The 23,820-nt window shown below is 45.5% G+C and overlaps 1 protein-coding gene across 3 annotated transcripts; it reads left to right on the top strand.

Annotated features, from left to right (window-relative positions):
- Positions 1-23,113, top strand: CDKL2 (cyclin dependent kinase like 2). 3 transcript variants are annotated; one of them, XM_079949639.1, is made up of 12 exons: positions 1-265; positions 2,828-3,022; positions 4,357-4,535; positions 5,203-5,315; positions 5,859-5,998; positions 7,503-7,591; positions 8,630-8,753; positions 10,625-10,917; positions 14,633-14,726; positions 19,125-19,233; positions 20,629-20,768; positions 22,944-23,113. In XM_079949639.1, the coding sequence occupies exons 1-12, from the start codon at positions 98-100 to the stop codon at positions 23,001-23,003; spliced, it is 1,704 nt and encodes a 567-aa protein (XP_079805765.1). In that variant the 5' UTR covers positions 1-97; the 3' UTR covers positions 23,004-23,113. The 3 variants fall into 3 exon arrangements, with proteins under 3 accessions (XP_079805765.1, XP_079805764.1, XP_079805766.1); XM_079949638.1 differs by having other exon boundaries at positions 3-265; positions 19,125-19,242; XM_079949640.1 differs by having other exon boundaries at positions 6-265; positions 19,125-19,242; positions 20,629-20,735.
- The last annotated feature ends 707 nt before the right edge of the window (positions 23,114-23,820 follow it).

The raw sequence follows: 23,820 nt of genomic DNA on the forward strand, positions 1-23,820 counted from the left end.
CCTCATTAAAAAAAGAATAACGAGCGGCTTCGTTGTGCACACAGTGACGCTGATTTTTCTCTTGTAGCCAAGCGATTCGTCAGCTGCTTGAATCCAAATGGAAAAGTATGAGATCCTTGGGCTGGTGGGAGAAGGAAGCTACGGAATGGTGATGAAATGCCGGAACAAGGAGAACGGCAGAGTCGTTGCCGTCAAGAAGTTTCTGGAAAGCGAGGATGACAAAATGGTTAAAAAAATCGCCATGAGAGAAATCAAACTTCTCAAGGTGAGCTTACTGCTGGGGATCTTCAGAGACGTGTAGATCTTTTCTTTAATGAGTATAAGCTTCCTGACTTCTGATATTCATAGTCAAAAGTCAGGTTCGCGCAGAACAATTGCCAGTATCTGACTGCATTATATGGGACGCGGGTGGCGCTGTGGGTTAAACCACAGAGCCTAGGACTTGCCGATCAGAAGGTCGTGGTTCGAATCCCCATGACGGGGTGAGCTCCTGTTGCTCGGTCCCTGCTCCTGCCAACCTAGCAGTTCGAAAGCACAAAGTGCAAGTAGATAAATAGGTACCGCTCCGGCGGGAAGGTAGACGGCGTTTCCCTGCGCTGCTCTGGTTCGCCAGAAGCGGCTTAGTCATGCTGCCCACATGACCCGGAAGCTGTACACCGGCTCCCTTGGCCAATAAAGTGAGATGAGCGCCGCAACCCCAGAGTTGGCCACTACTGGACCTAATGGTCAGGGGTCCATTTACCTAACTACATTATATAACAGTAATGTCATATATGTTTTAAGAAGCAAACATGATTCTAAATAACTTCCGTAGGAGGTATTTTTAATGGGCCTCTGCTCCCAGCTCTATTTAGCCCCACAATAAGAATTAGGTGAATTTTTTTTCCTACAGTCCCCGTTACCCATAGAATGCAATGCCAGTTTGAAGGTAGATAGTAGCAGGCAGGCACAAAGTTGTTCTGGGAACGCATTTTATCTGCATTCATTCTGCAACTCGGCTCTGATTTTATACGTTTAGGCAACTTTGCGGGTGGCTTCTGGTTTCTGTAACTCCATATGGTAAGATGTTTTTTGATACAGCTTCCCACATGGTCTGGGCAATTGCCGTGCTAATATTGGGCACATATACCACATTTTTCCATGTATAAGACTAGGTTTCCCCCCTAAAAAATAATGTCCAAAATTTGGGGGTGTCTTATACACAGATAGATCTCTCCCTGTTTTCTTAAATCCCCCCCCCCAATACATGGGGGCGTCTTATAGACGGGAAAATACAGTATATGGGCTGGTAGAAATGCACACATTCTAATCTGTACTTGAAAGATTGGGAACAGGATTATGTGTTCCCTTTCCCCAACACCTCCACTCTCCAGAACGAAAACCCCCTGCTCACCTTAACCATGGTTAATCGGTTCTTCTGCAATAAGTGCTAACCAGGGTTTCATCTTAATCAGACTTTGAAACTGACTGCTGTGGTTAAGATGGAACTTGATTTGCATTAGCTTCAATTTATACCAGATCTGATGCAATGCTTTGCTGCAGCAGCACTACCCAGAACTAAGCCATGGTTTGGCTTAGCGTTCCATGAAAACCCGGGCTCATGGTTTGTCTCACTCCCAGCAAGCCACAAGTTGTAACTGAGGTCTGTTCTTGGCTTACAGCTTGTGGGTTGTCTGGGGGAGACAAACCATCATAAGCTATGGCTTTCATGCAGCACTAAAGCAAACTGCGGCTTAGTGCTGGGTAGCATGGTAGCAACAGAACCAGGGCAGGCGCCAAGTCGCCACAATTTTAGGCTCTTGAGTACCCACACATTTGCTTGTTTGTGTTCAGCCACAGTATTGCTTAGCATTAAATTCAAAGAAGCCACTATGTTCTAAACATTGTTAGGCAAAGAAGGCTTCCCTCCGACAAATTCCCTAATATAAGTTAGGCACCAGAAGAAGAAGAAGAGTTTGGATTTGATATCCCGCCTTTCACTCCCTTTAAGGAGTCTCAAAGCGGCTAACATTCTCCTTTCCCTTCCTCCCCCACAACAAACACTCTTGTGAGGTGAGTGGGGCTGAGAGACTTCAGAGAAGTGTGACTGGCCCAAGGTCACCCAGCAGCTGCACGTGGAGGAGCGGAGACGCAAACCCGGTTCACCAGATTACGAGACTACCACTCTTAACCTCTACACCACACTGGCTCTCACCACCAGGGCAGTTCTTAACTTTCAACCTCTTCTGTCAATTTAGCTGTACGTATTAAAGGTTGCGATTCTAGTACTGTGGAATAAACTACCGTATTTTTTGCTCTATAAGACTCACTTTTTCCCTCCTAAAAAGTAAGGGGAAATGTGTGTGCGTCTTATGGAGCGAATGCAGGCTGCACAGCTATCCCAGAAGCCAGAACAGCAAGAGGGATTGCTGCTTTCACTGCGCAGCGATCCCTCTTGCTGTTCTGGCTTCTGAGATTCAGAATGGTTTTTTTTCTTGTTTTCCTCCTCCAAAAACTAGGTGCGTCTTGTGGTTTGGTGTGTCTTATAGAGCGAAAAATACGGTATATGAGAGCATTTGTCAGGATTACTGAAGCATGTGAAGCATTTTGAGTAATTTTAAAAAGCATCGTGTGAAAACAAAAGCTGCATTCCTAAGTTGTGTCTACTTGGGAGTAAGCCCTGTTGAACGCAGCGGGACTTGCTTCCAAGTAAACACGCACAGGATCAGGCTGCAAATATTAATCTCTGTTTCCTTAGCGTTGTATGTATTCAAGGGGCAATTATAGTGAGTGTTTTCAGACTCTCTGTCTGCTGTAGTTTTGTGACGCATTTGCTGTCTCCTGATAGCAATTAAGACACGAGAACCTGGTGAACCTGCTGGAAGTCTGTAAGAAAAAGAAACGATGGTATCTGGTGTTTGAATTCGTGGACCACACCGTCCTTGATGATCTTGAGATGTTTCCAAATGGCCTGGATTACAACAGAGTTCGGAAATACTTATTTCAGATTATAAAAGGGATAGGATTTTGCCATAGTCATAATGTAAGTAAGCTGTTAATGTCTGCTTAGTTATTTGTGTTGCTGTGCTGTTTGTTCTTGGTCAAACACATCAGATTTATCGATTCAAGGATCTGAGCTTTTAGTTTCAAATATATGTCACAGTAAGGGACGCGGGTGGCGCTGTGGGTTAAACCACAGAGCCTAGGATTTGCCGATCAGAAGGTCGGCGGTTCGAATCCCTGCAACAGGGTGAGCTCCTGTTGCTTGGTCCCTGCTCCTGCCAACCTAGCAGTTCGAAAGCACGTCAAAGTGCAAGTAGATAAATAGGTACCGCTCCGGCGGGAAGGTAAACAGCGTTTCCGTGCGCTGCTCTGGTTCGCCAGAAGCGGCTTAGTCATGCTGGCCACATGACCCGGAAGCTGTGCGCCGGCTCCCTCGGCCAGTAAAGCGAGATGGGTGCCGCAACCCCACAGTCGGCCACGACTGGACCTAATGGTCAGGGGTCCCTTTACCTTTACCTATATGTCACAGTAGTAACAGTTAGTTCAAATTATCCAAGTTCATGGGAATTATCATTGCGACAAATCTGATTTTGAGTGTTAGCTGGGTAGAATGTTTGCTAGATGTGCCGATTCCATTTACTCAAAATACATTTGCTTTTGAATTTCTGAGAATTTAGGAATTTTGTGTTGTAATTTCAGGGTTTTCACTACAGTCTAGACTGATAACTTCAGTATAGAGCAAACTGGGGTTCTTAAATATCTTGCCATCTTTTTTGCCAAGGAAAAATGGTTTGGCCTCATAATTTAAGATGCAATATGACTTCAGCCTTATGGCACAATATGGATTCCTCTGGAAAATAGGCATGGATAATAGTATATGAATGTTTTTGCATGTAGATTTTATGCTCATGTAAGGTAACACTTTTCATAGTCTCCTCTTCTTCAACATTCAAAAAATCTGCTTCTAGGATCGGGAATGCAGTGTTTTAAAAACACTCTGCATAATCGGGAAGCCTGAGAAACAATATTTCTGATTGTGTGGAGAGAGCTTTTAGTGCAGGGAAATTCTGAAATTCTACTTCATTCCATACATGTTAATGGATAAAAAGGAATTGCTTCAGCTTTTTTGCATTGTTGTAGCAAATTTATATTATGATCTTATTACTGTGCTTCAATTCGCATTAATATATTTAAAACATGGTGTGTGATGTGATATAGATGGAGGGTTTTTTGCCAGTAATTGCAAATCATCACTTGATGTTGCAGTCATCAAATTATGAGTGTTTACATGTGGTCTAGCCGGCCACCTTGGTGCTTAAGGGCAAAGAACCTGGGCTAATCTAAACACACATGTGCTGCTTTTTTTTTTTTAAGATCATACACCGAGATATTAAACCTGAGAATATATTGGTCTCCTATTCTGGAATTATCAAACTCTGCGATTTTGGATTTGCTCGAACCCTGGCAGCCCCTGGCGAAGCTTACACAGATTACGTGGCAACGCGATGGTATCGGGCTCCTGAGCTGCTTGTTGGAGATATCAAATATGGCAAGTAAGGAATCGTAGAATACGTTATTGGGTTTCCCCTACATTTTCAGAAATAGATCATTATTATTACTATTAATGACAACAGAAATGTTGCTGTTCAAGCTCAGGGGGTGATAAATTGCAGCCAAAGCAAGGTTTGGTCACTGGGGGGAAGTTGGTTTTGGCACCATCCTTGTAATTATTATTATTATTATTATTATTATTATTATTATTTATTATTATCCTCTCCCATCTGGCCGGGCCTCACCAGCCACTCTGGACGGCTTCCAACAGGATATTAAAAACAAAATAAAACATCAAACATTAAAAACTTCCCTAAACAGGGCTGCCTTCAGGTGTCTTCTAAAAGTCAGATGGTTGTTTATTTCCTTGACATCTGATGGGAGGGCGTTCCACAGGGCAGGCGCCACCACCGAGAAGGCCCACTGCCTGGTTCCCTGTAACCTCACTTCTCACAGCAAGGGAACCGCCAGAAGGCCCTCGGAGCTGGACCTCGGTGTCCAGGCTGAATGATGGAGGTGGAGATGCTCCTTCAGGTCTACTGGGCCGAGGCTGTAATGAATATAAGCTGCCTCAGGTGTAGCCAGTCACAATCAGCTGCCTGTCATTGTTGTAAAACGTCTTTTTTGGCGGAGCTGCCTCTAAATATGGCACCTGTTTTCCCTCCCCAGGGCTGTTGATGTGTGGGCCATTGGCTGCCTGGTAACAGAAATGCTTACTGGAGAGGCGCTTTTCCCTGGAGACTCGGATATTGACCAGTTGTACCACATTATGAAATGTTTGGGTGAGAAAGCATCCCTTGTTTTCCTCTGTGCAGCCAGCAGAGCTTTGGAACCTTCAAGCTGATAGCGAAAGCAGACGAAAGAGAACCTGAAATACTTAGCGTTGTTGGATGAGATTATGTTGATCAGTTCCTAAATCCTTCGTGGTCCTGGGTTGTAAATCCAGATGGCCCTTCTATGAGTTGACAGCAAGAGATTTTGCACGCCATTAAGGATGGCAGAGTGCAATAGGTCTGATCCATGTAGCACAACTGGATTATGATTAGTAATCATAATTCGTGATTAGGAGTAATTTATTATCAGCAGTAACCTGTTTGTCTCCAGGACACACACAATTGGTTTGCAGAATTAAAGAAAGCAAATAAAAGATAAACTACACAGCTATCCTAAAGCAAGGTAATCAGAAACAGTGGATTAAAACACCAGGTTCAAAGCCAAGCGCAGGGAAGTAGCAGAAAACTCAGGGATCAAATAATTTGACTTAAGCTGTCTGTGGTTTTGCATTCTGAAAACTGAACAGTCTTATAAATGATTATTAATTCCAGGTAACTTAATCCCAAGGCACCAAGAGTTGTTCTACAAAAACCCTCTTTTTGCTGGAGTGCGGTTGCCTGAAGTCAAGGAACTTGAACCTCTTGAGAAACGATATCCCAAACTCTCTGTTGCCGTCATAGAATTTGCTAAGGTACGTGCCTTGCCGATTCCATAGCTTTCCATTTTGTTCCTGTTGGCAAAGCCTTCTGTTTGCTTTCAGGAGCCAGCCCTTGATAATGAGTTAGGAAGATTGAGATCAGTGGGAACTTAACTGGGAGCTGAGATTGGGACACAGCCGCCTACCCAGATTTGCTTTTGTTGAGGTGCTTGAGGCCTTTTCAGACACAGAAAGGAATACAGCTGTCCAGTATCAGCCCCTGAGATTGGCAGGAAGTATAAAGCCCCTAAATTAGCCAGGCCTTGTATAAATAAAGGAAAAGGGACCCCTGACCATTAGGTCCAGTCGTGGCCGACTGTGGGGTTGCAGCGCTCATCTCGCTTTATTGGCCGAGGGAGCCGGCATACAGCTTCCGGGTCATGTGGCCAGCATGACTAAGCCACTTCTGGCGAACCAGAGCAGCGCACGGAAACGCCGTTTACCTTCCCGCCAGAGCGGTACCTATTTATCTACTTGCACTTTGACATGCTTTCGAACTGCTAGGTTGGCAGGAGCTGGGACCGAGCAACGGGAGCTCACTCCATCGCTGGGATTCGAACCGCCAACCTTCTGATCAGCAAGTCCTAGGCTCTGTGGTTTAACCCACAGCGCCACCCGCATCCCCTCGTATAAATACCTGAAGCCTAACCTTTCCTTGCCTGGTCAGCAGAGCAGTACCTCTCTGTTTGCTGCTCTCAAACTTCTGTCACGCATACGCACATTATAAGCTGTGATACGCATGTAACACACTATATATTCCAGTTATTTATTAGCTGCTTATCAGGGTCAAGTCCTCACAAAGCAGTGGAGAGACAGAAATAAAGCAACAGAACTTCAGGCAACGCATGAAGCACTGAGTGAATGGAGACAAACCGGGGCATGACAGCTGTGGAATTAGATAGCCACAGTTCCTTTAAGGAGAGGCAGTAGCAAAAAGTTGTGGTTTTAAGGCCCGAAAGGTCCAGAACTGCAGGGCCACCATCAAGAAGGCCCCGTAATCTCATGTGCTTGTCGGCCTAACCAGTTTCACCAGTGGGCACATAATGTCGTATGTGTAGTTACGTCTCAGCCATAGAGTATGTGACCGACAGTGAGACCCTAGCCCAGAGAAAGCTGCATTTTCTTTCTCTAAAAGTCAATGGTAAATCATTTCTCTCTCCTTCCTTCCTTCCTTCCTTCCTTCCTTCCTTCCTTCCTTCCATGACTTAATAGACAGGACCCAGAAAGCTATTTTAAGCGTGCTTGAAGATGCTTAGTTGATTTTCCCCTTGCAGTGTCCTACAACCCCATAACATTGAAAACTGTTTTTAAAAGCCCTTGCAATTTCAAACGTTGATTGTTATGTGGTATGGAGAGAGTTGCTATGGTTTACCTTGCGGGTGCAGAACTACTTGCGTTGTTCTTTCGATCCCGGCAAATATCAATGAAATTCCACCTTTGGGATTTTCCTTTTCCCCCCTCCACTGTATTTACAAGAAAAAATTTGATCTTGTGTTAGCAATGTCTGCAGACTGATCCGGACAAAAGACCATCCTGTACTGAGCTGCTGCAGTGTGATCTGTTCAACAAAGATTCCTTCACTGAAAGGTGTGTTGCTTTTCCTTGTTTAGCGGAGCTGGGACTTAAAAGGAAACAGTACTGAGAATTTTGGGGCATTGCAGTCAGTTAAGGGTTTCCTATAACTCTGTCAGTGCCAATAATTCCTTGAGGGGAATAATGTGTTTCAAGTGGGCTTTAAATTTACATACTGGATCTCAGAGCCCATCTTGGGAAATGAAAGCTTTCCAGGGAAGACGTGCAGAGAAAAGGTTTAGTACTCTCTGGTTCTCCTTTGACTACTTCACTGCAAACCCCCACTCCCTCATGTCGTAAGCGAACACAAATTTTGAAGTACCACTGCCAGATTTAGGGCGGTTCCCCTTAAGGCAGGGGTCAGCAAACTTTTTCAGCAGGGGCCCGGTCCACTGTTCCTCAGACCTTGTGGGGGGTCGGACTATTTTTTTTGGGGGGGGGGTGAACGAATTCCTATGCCCCACAAATAACCCAGAGATGCATTTTAAATAAAAGCACTCATTCTACTCATGTAAAAACATTCTGATTCCTGCACCATCCATGGGCCGGATTGAGAAGGCGATTGGGCCGTATCCGGCCCCCGGGCCTTAGTTTGCCTACCCATGCCATGGGTCTGCAGATTATATGCATGCTTTTTGTTCTGATCTCTTTTCCTTCCCCTCCTAAGATGCTGAAGTCTTAGCAGATTTCTCTTCTTCCTTTTTTATCTCCAAAGGTCGCTTTGGGTTTCGCTGTTCATTTACCTTACAAGTTTGTGGTGATGTTAAGGTTGGGGCAGAACATATTATCCAGAGTCCTTGTTGCAAGGGAGAGGATTCCAGTATAATAATAATAATATAATTTATTATACCCCGCCCATCTGGCTGGGTTTCCCCAGCCACTCTGGGTGGCTCCCAACCAAATATTAAAAACACAATACAGCATTAAACATTAAAAACTTCCCTAAACAGGGCTGCCTTCAGTGTGTTCAGAATTTTGTCTACAGAGCAATTAATTTAAAAAAGGTTTCATTTTGTACATGTGCTCTTCTTCTTCAAACACAAAAAATAAAAGGTTCACCCAGGAACTTAAAGCAAAGATCCAGAAAGAAAGAGACCACCCTTTGCCCAAGAAATCGAAAATAAGCAGGAAAGACAAAGACGATTCCGGTGATGAAAAGAAAATGCTTGTAATCCAGGTATGTGGAACTTGGTTTATTCTTCCGTATTCCTATCTGTAATGCCATGTTCTGAGTCAGACCATCTCCCCTGGTCTTGTCTCTGCTGATGAAGTTCTCAAGTTAAGTTGCTGAGAATGGAGGAGAACAAGAAGGAAGGAGGATCGTTCCTGATTAGGAAGAAGAATTGTTGGTGATGCCACTAGCAAATTCATGCCATGCAAGATAGATGCCAGCAGGCAGTAAATCACACTGTTCAAAGTTGGAATTAACTCTTTGTTAGCAAAAACACTGTTACAGTGGTGCCTCGCAAGACGAAAATAATCCGTTCCGCGATTCTCTTCGTCTAGCGGTTTTTTCGTCTTGCGAAGCAAGCCCATCGACGGCTTAGCGGATTAGTGCTATTAGCAGCTTAGCGGCTTTTAGTGGCTTTTAGCGGCTTATCAGCTTAGCGGATCAGCTGATAAGCGGTTTAGCAGCTTAGAAAAAGGGGGGAAAGGGGGGGGGGAGTCGGAAAAACTCGCAAGACATTTTGTCTTGCGAAGCAAGCCCATAGGGAAATTCGTTTTGCAAAGCGCCTCCAAAACGGAAAACCCTTTCGTCTAGCAGGTTTTCCGTCTTGCGAGGCATTCGTCTTGCGGGGCACCACTGTATAAGGAAAAAAACACGTGCTCTTTTCCCCTTATGGGGTATCCAAGAGCCCGTATAGAGTCCTTAAGCGGGTTCCCTATTGGCAGGAGAAAATAACAGAGGCCAACCAGAGAATATTGAGAAGCAAAGCAGCTAGTAAGCCTGATCTCTATTAAACTGTTGCAACAGGGTCCCCACTCATCACACGAAGGAGGGAGGAGGAACCCAGAACAATGGTGTGCAAGCCCTTATATAGACTTTTGAAACTGCCCACCCTGTAGCCCAAGACCACCCCCCCTAAAACATCATACATGCATCACAGAAGGAGGTGGGTCTACAGCAGAAATCCTGTCTGCCAGGATACCTGTTAATGGTCACTGGATGCATTACCTGGGCAGCCTGGCCATTCTTTGGTGGTGGCAAACTCAGCCCTCCGGATGTTTTTTGGGACTACAACTCCCATCATCCCTAGCTAACAGGTCCAGGGGCCAGGGATGATGGGAATTGTAGTCCCAAAACATCTGGAGGGCCAAGCTTGCCTATGCTTGCTTTAGTTCCTGAATGCAGGACACAGGCTCGCCCTATTCATACAAAAATATGCCCTAAAGACAGGATTTGCAAGCAAAAGACAGCGGGAAGGTTTTCCCATTTCCTTTCTCCTTGCAGAGAAATATTTGAGGTCAGTTTGGGAGAATCAAAATGGCTTCAGGATTGCTCTCCTGTACTATTTCAGACACGTGGTTTATATACTTCATCATTTTCATCATCGTCTTTCTATCTTAACAATTCTCAAGGCGGTTTACAAGCTGAAGAAACAAAAAATGTGCATCTTATAACAATCCAATGCAATTCAAAAATGTGATAATGAAACAGAACTTTAAAATAAGCAACCTACATAAAAAAGTAACATTATTATTTTATACTATTCTAATAATTGTTGAATATCAACATATAAAAGTTAAACAGAAATCCACTCAACGGTTACAATAAGTAATTTCTAATTATGTATGTGTTTGCCTTGTACATTTATGAATGTTTAATTTATGTTTGGGACCTTAGAATTCTTATAACAACACGATATCTGCAGACTTAGCTGTCAGGCCTGAGCAGCTTGTCCCCAGTCGTTCTGGACCCATGAATCAGTTACAGAGACTGAAATTCCCCTTCTCCCCAAAGTCCCCCATCCCCTCTTCTCCAGGGCTTTCCCCCAAGCAACCTGCCACTCATTTTTTTTAACACTACAATTCTTGGATTTGAAACAGGACTTGGGCGTGGAATCCAAGCTGAAAGACTCCAAGCTGTTCAGAATGAAGTTGTCCAAGGTTGACCCTGAGAAATCGGACAGATCTTCAAATGCGAGTTTCCTGTATGAGAGTGGAGCTGGGCAAGTCAAGGCGAATCCCTCGACAACTTTGAAAGATTCCAGTAGCAGCCTGGATTATGTGAAAAATCCCGGCACGGTGATCCCTCCCATTACACAGAATTATTCCACCATATCCTCCAGCATCGGTGGAAACCCTGGTTTGGGGTCAAAACTGGGAATGCATAATTACAGGTAAAGTAAAATACAGTGGTGCCTCGCAAGACAAAATTAATCCATTCCGTGAGGCTCTTCGTATAGCGGTTTTTTCGTCTTGCGAAGCAAGCCCATTGACGGCTTAGCGGCTTAGCGGCTTTTAGCGGATCAGCTGATAAGCAGCCTAGCGGCTTAGGAAAAGGGGGGGGGAAAGGGGGGAAAACCCGCAGGAACTCGCAAGACATTTCGTCTTGCAAAGCAAGCCCATAGGGAAATTCGTTTTGCGAAGCGCCTCCAAAACGGAAAACCCTTTCGTCTAGCGGGTTTTCCGTATTGCGAGGCGTTCGTCTTGCGGGGCACCACTGTAACAAAGTACCTTTCAGGGCTCCCTGCTTCATTCTAGCATAGTTCTGGAGCTGTGTGTTGAGCATGCAGATGTCCTTGCATCTTGCCTAATTCAAGCTAAGAGCTACTTCACACATTACATTTATAATTATACAAGAATAATTACACTTTTTAAACCATGTGCCGTATTTTTCGCTCTATAAGACGCACCAGACCACAAGACGCACCTAGTTTTTGGAGGAGGAAAGCAAGAAAAAAAATATTCTGAATCTCAGAAGCCAGAACAGCAAGAGGGATCGCTGTGCAGCGAAAGCAGCAATCCCTCTTGCTGTTCTGGCTTCAGCGATAGCTGCGCAGCCTGCATTCGCTCCGTAAGATGCACACACATTTCCCCTTACTTTTTAGGAGGGAAAAAGTGAGCAAAAAATACGGTAAATATTTTAACAAGAATAGTAGTGTTGGGATGCGTCTGGGGAGGTGGGGGCATTTGGCAGGCCCCCAGCTGGCTAAAGCCCACCGGCCAGCAGCTGGGCGCACTCCGGTTCTCAGAACAGCATCAAAACTGTGACTCAAGCCTCAGAGACCATTAGAGACTGAGCACGCAAGCCAGCGGAGATAAGAACTCTTTGCAGCAGAAGTAGCGGACAGAGACATATGTAAGCATATTTACAAGCGTTTATTCAGTGGGACGCGGGTGGCGCTGTGGGTTAAATCACAGAGCCTAAGACTTGCCGATCAGAAGGTTAGCAGTTCGAATCCCTGCAACGGGGTGAGCTCCCGTTGCTCGGTCCCAGTTCCTGCCAACCTAGCAGTTCAAAAGCACGCCAAAAAATGCAAGTAGATAAATAATTCCGTCGGGAAGGTAAACGGCATTTCTGTGCGCTGCTCTGGTTCGCCAGAAGCAGCTTAGTCATGCTAGCCACGTGACCCACATGACCCGGAAGCTGTATGCCGGCTCCCTCAGCCAATAAAGCGAGATGAGCACCGCAACCCCAGAGTCGGCCACGACTGGACCTAATGGTCAGGGGTCCCTTTACCTTTACTTTGTTCAGTGGTCTAAACCACAGAGCCTAGGGCTTGCCGATCAGAAGGTCGGCGGTTCGAATCCCCGCGAAGGGGTGAGCTCCTCTTGCTTGGTCCCAGCTCCTGCCCACCTAGCAGTTCAAAGGCATGTCAATGTGCAAGTAGATAAATAGGTACCGCTCCGGCAGGAAGGTAAACAGCGTTTCCATGCGCTGCTCTGGTTCGCCAGAAGCGGCTTAGTCATGCTGGCCACGTGACCTGGATACTGTCTGTGGACAAACGCCGGCTCCCTTGGCCTATAGAGCGAGATGAGCGCCACAACCCTAGAGTCGTCCACGACTGGCCTTAATGGTCAGGGGTACCTTTACCTTTATTCAGCATTAGAAGAAAGGAAAAGCATGTCTGCTACCCTTCCTGTCCAAGCAAACAGCATAAAACAAAAGCTAAACACAATGGAAGTTCCCAGCTGGCTGTGCTGGACTATAAACAGGCATGTGACGCACAACATTCATTCCTGTTCCTTTTAAGGTGGAATGGAACATCAGTATCCTAACGAGTAGCTCGTTAGGGAGCTGTGATTGGCTGCACCAACCTGCATGGTTGGAGCCGAGGATAATGTTGTGCAAAATAGTCCTTATTGCTTAGCACTTTCTACAGTGCTCTGATAAAATAGTCAGCATGCTTTCAGTGTCTCCAGTGTGGTGTAGTGGTTAAGAGCAGTGGACTCGTAATCTGGGGAACCGGGTTCGCTTCCCCGCTCCTCCACATGCAGCTGATGGGCTAGTCACACTTCTCTGAAGTCTCTCAGCCCCACTCACCTCACAGAGAGTTTGTTGTGGGGGAGGAAGGGAAAGGAGAATGTTAGCCGCTTTGAGACTCCTTTGGGTAGTGATAAAGCGGGATATCAAAGCCAAACTTCTCTTCACTTCTTCTTCTTAATATATTATCCTTGCGTTGCAGAAAGGGAATGGGGGTCGAGGGCTTGAGTTTGCTGGTCCTAAAACCACTGGGTACGTTTGTGACTGAGGCGAGATTTGAGTCAGGGCTTGACACAGCTTCTTTGAATTTAATGGATCAATCCCGGTGATTCATGGCTTTTGGTTGGTTTTTCTGGGTTCCAGGATTTCTGAGTCCTTAGTGTACCTTTTTATCACAAAGTTAGGTCTGTTTTCCACAGGACATGTCCTGAATAGGTACTTAACAGTATCCCATATTCACTATCGTGGATTTTTTATGTGTGAGTTCTTCCCATTAACTGTGCTAAAGTAGCATGTTGACACAACTTCCATTTGCTAATTAAGTGGCCTAATTAAGCCCAAGTAAGTCTTCTGAGCTTATAACTTCCTGCTTGTTCGCTTCCCAGAGGCATCTGGCTGGCCACTGGGGGGAAACAGGACGGTATTCTCGAGATACGACTTTTGATTTGATTGGTAAATGCTGGATTCAGAGTAGAGCTCATTCTTTCTTCCATTTTGCTCCTCTAAAGGCTTTTGCAAACAAACAGGTCTTCCTCAGTCCTAGCCAACCTGCTGCACTCTTTGACGCAAAGGGCTGAGGAACCCGTGTGATTTTTAGGGAAGTGGCCCACAACAGCTTATGCCACGATAAATCTGCGAGTCTTTTAAAGGTAAAGGTAAAGGTAAAGGTAGCCCTGCCCGTATGGGCCAGTCTTGACAGACTCTGGGGTTGTGCGCCCATCTCACTTAAGAGGCCAGGGGCCAGCGCTGTCCGGAGACACTTCCGGGTCACGTGGCCAGCGTGACATCGCTGCTCTGGCGAGCCAGAGCCGCACACGGAAACGCCGTTTACCTTCCCGCTGGTAAGCGGTCCCTATTTATCTACTTGCACCCGGAGGTGCTTTCGAACTGCTAGGTTGGCAGGCGCTGGGACCGAGCAGCGGGAGCGCACCCCACCGCAGGGATTCGAACCGCCGACCTTTCGATCTTTTAGGTGCCCTGCAACTCTTTGGACCAAGCCAGAGTCCCTATCTGCAGCCCCTATCTTCATAACTCTGCCCTGGGCTTGCTGCCTAGTACAGTGGTACCTCGGGTTACATACGCTTCAGGTTACAGACTCTGCTAACCCAGAAATAGTACCTTGGGTTAAGAACTTTGCTTCAGGATGAGAACAGAAATTGTGCTCCGGCGGCGCGGCAGCAGCTGGAGGCCCCATTAGCTAAAGTGGTGCTTCAGGTTAAGAACGGACTTCCAGAACGAATTAAGTACTTAACCCAAGGTACCACTGTATTTAATTTCAGCAATGTTTCTGCACGATGCATGCTTCCCAGCCATGCCCGGAAATAGTTCTGTCTATTAGCCATAATGCAATGTTTGGAAATGGGTTTTTAAAATAATTTCTCTGGATTTTTTGTGTGTTGCATTTCCAGGACTGATGAGAAGTCTAAAAGATACCTCAACCCTTTCCTAAAGCAAGGGAAAAAATCACCAGTAGGACACTATAGCATCAACCTGACTGCATCGGTAAGCTCTTTAAAAAAAAAATTCTAGTGGGAGCAAGAATGCTTCAGAGACTCTGTCACAGGACGCCTTGTTCTTAATGCCAGCCCTAGGTTTGAATTCAATTCCTTTCTTTTTGTCTGAGAGTTGGTTGTGTTGCAATTCTTGGCTAACGTCCTAATGCAAGCAGCGTGTTCTGTTTGAAGTGCATGATATAAAAACAATAGGGGTGGTTGGCTTTTGCTGCCCAGCTCCCCAAGGGACTGATTCCCCTAAGTCCATGATCGGGTAGAGATAATAATAATAATAATACAGTGGTGCCTCGCAAGACGAAATTAATCCGTTCCGCGATTCTCTTCGTCTAGCGGTTTTTTCGTCTTGCGAAGCAAGCCCATTGACAGCGGATTAGTGCTATTAGTGGTTTAGCGGCTTTTAGCGATCAGCTGTTAAGCGGCTTATCAGCGGATGAGCTGATAAGCGGCTTAGGGCTTAGGAAAGGGGGGGGGAGGGGGAAAAACCCGCAGGAACTCGCAAGACATTTTCAACTTGCAAAGCAAGCCCATAGGGAAATTCGTTTTGCGAAGCGCCTCCAAAACGGAAAACCCTTTCGTCTAGCGGGTTTTCCGTCTTGCGAGGCGTTCGTCTTGCGGGGCACCACTGTAATAATAATAATAGTAATAATAATAATAATAATAATAATAATAATAATAATAATAATATACCCTGCCCATCTGGCCGAGCTTCCCCAGCGACTCTGGGCGGCTTTCAACAGAATATTAAAATACAGTAATGCATCAAACATGAAAAGCTTCCCTAAACTGGGCCGCCTTCAGATGTCTTCTAAAAGTCTGGTAGTTATTTTTCTCTTTGACATCTGGTGGGAGGGCGTTCCACAGGGCGGGTGCCACTACCGAGAAGGCCCTCTGCCTGGTTCCCTGTAACTTGGCTTCTCGCAGCGAGGGAACCGCCAGAAGCTAGACCTCAATATCTGGGTAGAACGATGGGGGTGGAGACGCTCCTTCAGATATGAATGGATGGAGGCAGGAGTGAAAGCAAGGCAGATTTTTATTTTTCTGAGTTCCCTCCCCTCCTGGCAAGGAGGCAAGAGAGACCCAGAATCCAGAAGAAAACCTTTCTTTTAAGGGTTTTCATTTTGGCGTAGAGAAGGAGGACATCCCGTCTACAAAAATTCAGAAATTACATCACACCTAAGGTGGGGTTACTGTGGCTCAGGCAGCCCAAGGGGTGATATTCCTGAGGATTTAGCAAGTTTTACATAGTTCCAGACACAGTTTACACAAAACATTAGCATTTGATAAAACCATGGGTAGGCAAACTAAGGCCTGGGGGCCTGATCCAGCCCAGTCGCCTTCTAAATCCGGCCCATGGACGGTCCGGGAATCAGCGTGTTTTTACATGAGTGGAGTGTGTCCTTTTATTTAAAATGTTTTTAAATGAGTGGAATGTGTCCTTTTATTTAAAATGCATCTCTGGGTTATTTGTGGGTCCCGCCTGGTGTTTTTACATGAGTAGGATGTGTGCTTTTATTTAAAATGCATCTCTGGGTTATTTGTTGGGCCTGCCTGGTGTTTTTACATGAGTAGGATGTGTGCTTTTATTTAAAATGCATCTCTGGGTTATTTGTGGGGCCTGCCTGGTGTTTTTACATGAGTGGAATGTTTCCTTTTATTTAAAATGCATCTCTGGGTTATTTGTGGGGCCTGCCTGGTGTTTTTACATGAGTGGAATGTGTGCTTTTATTTAAAATGCATCTCTCGGTTATTTGTGGGGCATAGGAATTCGTCCATTCCCCCCCTCCAAAATATAGTCCAGCCCCCCACAAGGTCTGAGGGACAGTGGACCTGCTGAAAAAGTTTGCTGACCCCTGGATAAGACCATCAAGATGCCCCTCAGATATCCCTCAATGTGGAGCATCTGGGCAAACAATGACAATTAATACAAAGGAGGTTCCTAGATATAGGAGAGGAATCCCTTCAGGAACTTCCCCTGGTTGCTCTCTGCCTAAGTGTTCTCAAGCAAGGAGGAAGAAAGAGGCAGAGAATATACTGAGAGTCTTTAGGAAAGCCAAGATGGCTTTGGATTGCTCTGTACAGTGGTGCCCCGCAAGACGAATGCCTCGCAAGACGGAAAACCCGCTAGACGAAAGGGTTTTCCATTTTGGAGGTGCTTCGCAAAACGAATTTCCTATGGGCTTGCTTCGCAAGACGAAAATGTCTTGCGAGTTCCTGCGGGGTTTTTTTTTCCTTTCCCCCCCTTTTTCTAAGCTGCTAAGCCGCTTATCAGCTAACCCACTAAGCCGCTTAACAGCTGATCCGCTAAGCCGCTTATCAGCTGATCCGCTAAGCCGCTTACCAGCTGATCCGCTAAGCCGCTTATCAGCTGATCCGCTAAGCCGCTAATAGCGCTAAGCCGCTAATGGGCTTGCTTCGCAAGACGAAAAAACCGCAAGACGAAGAGACTCGCGGAACGGATTCTTTTCGTCATGTGAGGCACCACTGTATTATTTTAGACATGCGGCTTATATACCTACCATACTTTTCCGTGTATAAGACGATGGCCTTTTCTTTTAAAATGATGTTAAAAAATTGGAGTAGGGGCGTCTTATATACGGTCAGTGCATATTGGTGATGTGGGATTGGTTGCTTCCGCTAGCCGGAGATTGTCAGAGGTTATTGTGTATGTTATTGGTGGCTGCGGCAAGGACTGGCGTTGATTTGCTGTCGCTGCGGCAGTTGGGTGGGCGATGGGCGGCTTCTGCCAGTGAGGGGACAGACAATAGGTGGCTTTTGTGGGTGAGCGTGATCATTTTCCAGCAACTCCCCCCCAAAAAAGCTAAAAAACTCTGGGCAATCTGCCCCCATTTCCTTAAGTTGGAGTCCCCCAAAAGTCTTATACACAGGGGTGTGTTATACACAGAAAAATATGGTATGTGTGTGTGCAATTACCAGCGTTTATTCTGGATTCAAGTAGGTTGGTCTGACGCAATTGAAATATATAAAAGAAATAAAATAAATGGACAGTTTTTAATATATATATACAGTGGTGCCTCGCAAGACGAAATTAATCCGTTCCGTGAGGCTCTTCATATAGCGGTTTTTTCGTCTTGCGAAGCAAGCCCATTGACAGCTTAACGGATTAGCGCTATTAGCAGCTTAGCGGCTTTTAGCGATCAGCTGTTAAGCGGCTTATCAGCAGATCAGCTGATAAGCGGCTTAGCGGCTTAGGAAAAGGAGGGGAAAAGGGAAAAAAACCCGCAGGAACTCACAAGACATTTTCGTCTTGCGAAGCAAGCCCATAGGGAAATTCGTTTTGCGAAGCGCCTCCAAAACGGAAAACCCTTTTGTCTAGCGGGTTTTCCGTCTTGCGAGGCGTTCGTCTTGCGGGGCACCACTGTATATATATTTAGACAGCATTTATTCTATATTTGAGACCTTAGAATTCCTATAACAGGCAGAGCTATGGCTCAATGTCAGAGTGCATGTAGGAGGGTCCCAGCATTTTCAGGCGGGATTGGGAGAGATATCTCCACTGACTCCCTTCTCCACGGCTTCCCCCTTCACAGCCTCGGGAGACATTGCACCAACTGGGCTGATTTGCTTTCAAAATCTAGACTGCTTTTGAACATAGCTGTCAACCGTCCCTTATGTGGCAGGAAACTCCCTTATCCCAGCGCTGTGTCCCGCTGCTGTCCCTTATTGATGATGTCCCTTAAATTTCCCGGGTTTCAAAGGAAGCAGCTCCTCTCCCTCCCTCCCTACCAGCCAGGGAGGAGGGAGGCTCCAACTGGGTTGCTTGGCTGCATTGCTCACCCAATAAGGAGTCTAAGAACGACTGGGGGGTGGAGCTTGCATGCCTTGTGCCGATCAAATCGGCTGCCTTGCCTGGGGACTCGCCTTTGCTCAGCGCTTCCCAGCGGAGAGGTGACGGTGGTTTTCCTTGCTGCATCCCCTTTGCCGGGTTGCTGCGCTGTGGGAACCACCGCTTGAGGCTTCGTTTGGCTGCTGGCTGGGCTTTCTGCCTTTGGCTCAGAAGCTGAACATACCTGTGCTCTGAAAATCCCTTACTTTGGCTTCTGATCCCTTATTTTCGAGGCCGCTGGTCCCTTATTTTCAAATCTGTAAGTTGACAGCTATGCTTTTGAATAGTATCTCTCTTGGTCCAGATCGTGTCTGGAGCTTAGCATATCTGAATGAAACTGTGTGTTTAACCATTCCTGCCTTGGCCAGTCCGATGAGGGCTGAGGGAGCCCAGAGATAGTGGATGTTGGTACTTTGTATAATCTCTGTATGTTATGGAAAGTGGCCTTTAAAAAAGTACTAAATGTAGACCACGGATTAGGGTTGTTGCTTTTCAAAAGCAACTTTTTCTTCATGTTTTCTCCAATTAACGGCTTGGTAACAGGTCTCGAATGAAAACAACGTGCTTCAGACAAACAAGAAAAGATGGGAGTTTTCCAAAACAGATGTACGTTTGCCAGAACTTAACTACGGCTATCTCCCTGAACTCAAAGGTGTGGACGGTAAGAGTTCCTGATGGATATTCAAACAATTATGGGATCTAGCAGCTAAATAATAATGATACCGTGATACCTTGGTTCTCAAACTTAATCCGTTGCGGAAGTCCGTTCCAAAACCAAAGCATTCCAAAACCAAGGTGCGCTTTCCCATAGAAAGTAATGCAAAATGGATTAATCCGTTGCAGACTTTTAAAAACAACCCCTAAAACAGCAATTCAACATGGATTTTACTATCTAACGAGACCATTGATCCGTAAATGAAAGCAATAAACAATGTACTGTACTATAAAATAAATAAAATAGTATTGTAGATGATAAAAACTAAAAAAAAAAATCTTACCTGCGCTGATCATAGTCATTGTCTGGATGAGTGGCTTTTATCCATTTCTGCAGTCACAATCAGTAACTGACCTGGGATCAACACAGTCACAAAAACAAATTAACTGAAAAAGCCTCAAAACAAAAAACCGCAAAATAAATAGCAAAAATAAAAGCACCAAATATAAGCTCCAAATAACGTCTCAGAACACTGCAATCAGAAACAGAAGGCTTTAATTACAATGGCAGGGTGGGGGGACACAAATTAGCAGCGCAACAGGAAACACAGGGGGACTCAAAATGGAGCACGTTCGGCTTCTGAAAAATAGTTCGAAAACCGGAACACCTACTTCCGGTTTTGCAGCGTTCGGGTTCCAAGTTGTTTGTGAACTAAGCTGTTTCGAAAACCAAGGTACCACTGTAAATTTTTTTTTTTAAAGAAATGGGAAAAACATGAACCACGAATGAACTTTATGAAATTAGACTGTCCATAGGAAAATAAAAGTACGTATATAAGTGTATGAAGTTTTGCCATGCCCTTAGCCAGACACACAAAAGTTGTGAATAAGCAGTTGAGAGAAACATGTTCTTAGATTCAGCTTTGATGTTTTACATTCCTGGGATAGTTCTTGGAATTACTGATGTGCTTCCAACTTGCACAGATAAGTTCATTCCAAAAATGCGCTAATTGATGCATGTGTACAAATGCTCAGCCCATAATGATCCACCCATCGGCTTGTACAGCAGTTGTGAGGAATCACGGTGCCAGCCTGCTTATATGGCAAGAGTGATCTTTAGTCCAGGTTTTCCCATCCCTGCTTTTTGTGGTCAAACTTCTACAAAAAAAAGGGCGTGGAACTGGGGGCGGAGTGGGGGGAGACCAGCTAAGCAGACGTGAATCACGTTCAGATAAACGAACATAAATATCAAAATAGCTTTTGATGTTTGCATAAGCCAAATCAAAAGAAAAATGTGTTACGCTACAAGCCACAGGAGAGGAGAGACTACTTTCGCAAGAAAAGAATGACGACAAGATGATATGAAAACAAATTGTGTTGCCTCTGTCCGCAGCTCGGAATCCCAGATTTCTGAAGAAAGAAAACAAAATTGTTTCCGAGTCTCGCATGCCGTCTCTCGCCACAATAGACCTTCAGAACCCGAGCCTCGCCCTGCACCAGGTACTAAATTGCTCAGAGTTTGGGAAGCAGAGGGTAAGTCTCCAGCTATTGAGCCAGTAAGGCATCTCTTGTGAGATGCCTGTCTCCGCAGTCCACGGGGCTCGTAGGAAGCAGGGTGTGCCTTAGAGAAGTGCCCAAACCACAGAGGTCCAGGTTGAACCCAGCTGGCCCTTGTGCCATGTGACTCCTGTTGGCTTCTGAGAAACCCCTGCTTAGAGACTCTTGGGAATAGAGATGGTGATTTGTAGTGTTTTGATATGCCAACGTTCATTCTCCTTGCCCTGCCTTTTAGAAAGCAACAGAGCCTATAATTATAATAATAATTTATTATTTATACCACGCCCATCTGGCTGACTTTCCCCAGCCATTCTGGGCGGCTCCCAATCGAGTGTTAAAAACAATACAGCATTAAGTATTAAAAGCTTCCCTAAACGGGGCTGCCTTCAGATGTCTTTTAAAGATAAGATAGCTGCTTATTTCCTTCACATCTGAAGGGAGGGTGTTCCACAGGGCGGGTGCCACCACCTGGTTCCTTGTAACCTCACTTCTTGCAATGAGGGAACCGCCAGAAGGCCCTCGGTGCTGGACCTCAGTGTCCAGGCTGAATGATGGGGGTGGAGACGCTCCTTCAGGTATAGAGGACCGAGGCCGTTTAGGGCTTTAAAAGTCAGCACCAACACTTTGAATTGTGCTCGGAAACGTACTGGGAGGGACTTTGAGGGAGGGACTTTGTCAAAAGTTTTTTGGAAGCCAGAGTGTATAATCTCTACTGAATCATGCACATCTACATGCTTGTAAAGCCCTAAAAGGCTTTGGCTCTGTATACCTGATGGAGCTTCTCCACCCCCATAATTCAGCCTGGAGGGGCCTTCTGGCGGTTCCCTCACTGCGAGAAGTGAGGTTACAGGGAACCAGGCAGAGGGCCTTCTCTGTGGTGGCACCTGCCCTGTGGAACGCCCTCCCACCAGATGTCAAGGAAATAAACAACTATCTGACATTTAGAAGACATCTGAAGGGAAGTTTTTAATGACTGGTGTTTTATTGTATTTTTAATCTTTTGTTGGGAGCCGCCCAGAGTGACTGGGGAAGCCCAGCCAGATGGGTGGGGTATAAATAATAATTAATTGTTATTATTTTTAAGGGGGTTATGTAAAAGAAATTTAAATTCACAGGGAGTAGGTCTGTCTTTTTGTTTTTAGAATGAGATTTTTATTTTAAAATTTCCATAATACAGTAGAATTGCCGCTACCAAAAATACATGTCAAATAAGTAGAAAATTGAGGCCTCTCTCAAAAGCAATTATTAGCTCTTGCCACCCACAGAGGATAGTAGCTGATCCCAGTTCTTACCTGGGGTCTTTCCTTTCCTCTCCCAGCCTCTCACCCTGGGAGACTAACATTTCCCTGTCTCTCATCCATCTAGAGCTGTGGTGGTGAACCTATGGCATGTGTGCCAGAGGTGGCACTCAGAGCCCTCTCTGTGGGCACGCGCACTGTCGCCCCAGCACTGAGTGAAATGGCGATCTTGAAACGGAGCTGTAGGAGGCTCCTGGAGGAACGCTTGCGCCCATGCACACTGCAAGTGTGTGTGTGTCTGTGTCTGATGAAGACGGGTAGTTGAGATTTTTGCTGTGCATAACGTGAGGGAATGCGAGAGGGCGGCTCTCTGTATGTGTGTGTGCGTGTGTGAGGGAGGGAGGGAGGAAGGGAGTGTGTGAGCCCGTGTGTTTGATGTGGATGTATGGAGGAGGGTGCCAGAGTTCATAAGTCCCTTTCTTAAAATGATTGTGTTGTCGCTGCTGCTGCGTGTCTGCCTGCCTGCCTGCCTGCCTGTCAGCTACTCTCTGTGCGCGTGCGTGGTGAAGTGGATCCAGGCCACCCAAAAAAACCTCAAGAACTCTGGGCAATCCCCCCCCATTATCTTAATTAGGAGCCCCCCCAACAGAAAAATACAGTAAATTGCGGTGTTGGCACTTTGTGATAAATAAGTGGGTTTTGCATTACAGTTTAGGCACTCGGTCTCTAAAAGATTCGCCACCACTGATCTAGAGAGTAGGTCTTTCAATGGCTATTAGCTGTCTTGTATGGCACTTCCATATTGAGAGATAATATTTTAAGAGATAATATTTATGGAAATACCTCTGAATATCAGTTGCCACAGACAGATGTGGTTTGATGGAAACCCAATTAAAATTTACTCAATTTGCAGGTATCTGGAATATCTCTGCAAGACGCTTCAGACGCCACTTTCCCCAGAGTAGAGCATTAACGTCAAGTGAGACGGAAGGGTCTCGATCCTGCAAGTGTCTGCAGTGCTTCTACACCCCTTTTGCCTTTTGGGAAGTACAGAATCCCTTTGAGGAGGTTATACATGGGAGCAGGGGCATGTGTTTTCACCACATTCTAGGTAATGGCAGCAAAAGGAAACAAACATTCCCAGTTTCTTTACAGTTGCCAAGGTGCTATAAGACTATAATGTATATAAAATGTCATCTGGAATGAATTATTTCAGTGCGTCTGGGAGAAACGATACCAGTCATGGCATTGTCAGGCTTTTATGAGTTTTAAGTACTGCCCGGCGTCTTTTTCCGGAAGAGGTCTGTGAGTAACGTCGCTATTTTTTCAGAATCCTAGTACAAATGTGAAACGCTTCAGTACTTGAACGACTCCCTGGCACTCGTTACACTTTCTCCAGGAAAGAATCTTTCGTCACATGCAAATATTGTCAAGTGAGACGTGGAAATGTGTGTTTGTAAACTGCTAAGCATGATGTGCTGGTTTCCTGCCTCAACTCCCTCATGGGGAGTCTGCTTTGGTGTTTTGCAAACGTGCATTTCTTGCTTCAATTCTAGAATCCCACTGCGTACACAGCAAACTCCCTTTCTGTATAATGTGCAGATCAAAGCCCTAAGAGCTCAGCAATATTAAAAATGGCCTTTGCAAATTCCTCTTTGATCTTACGAGAAATGAATATTTCATACCTGCAGTATAGATATATTCATCCGTGAGGCCAGTGGTACAGGAGTAGCTTTGTCAGAAACAGCTTGCATGATGCTGCAATGTTAGATCATATAGTTTTTGCAATC

This window comes from Podarcis cretensis (genome assembly GCF_951804945.1).
Source record: "Podarcis cretensis genome assembly, chromosome: 13".
NCBI lineage: Eukaryota > Metazoa > Chordata > Lepidosauria > Squamata > Lacertidae > Podarcis > Podarcis cretensis.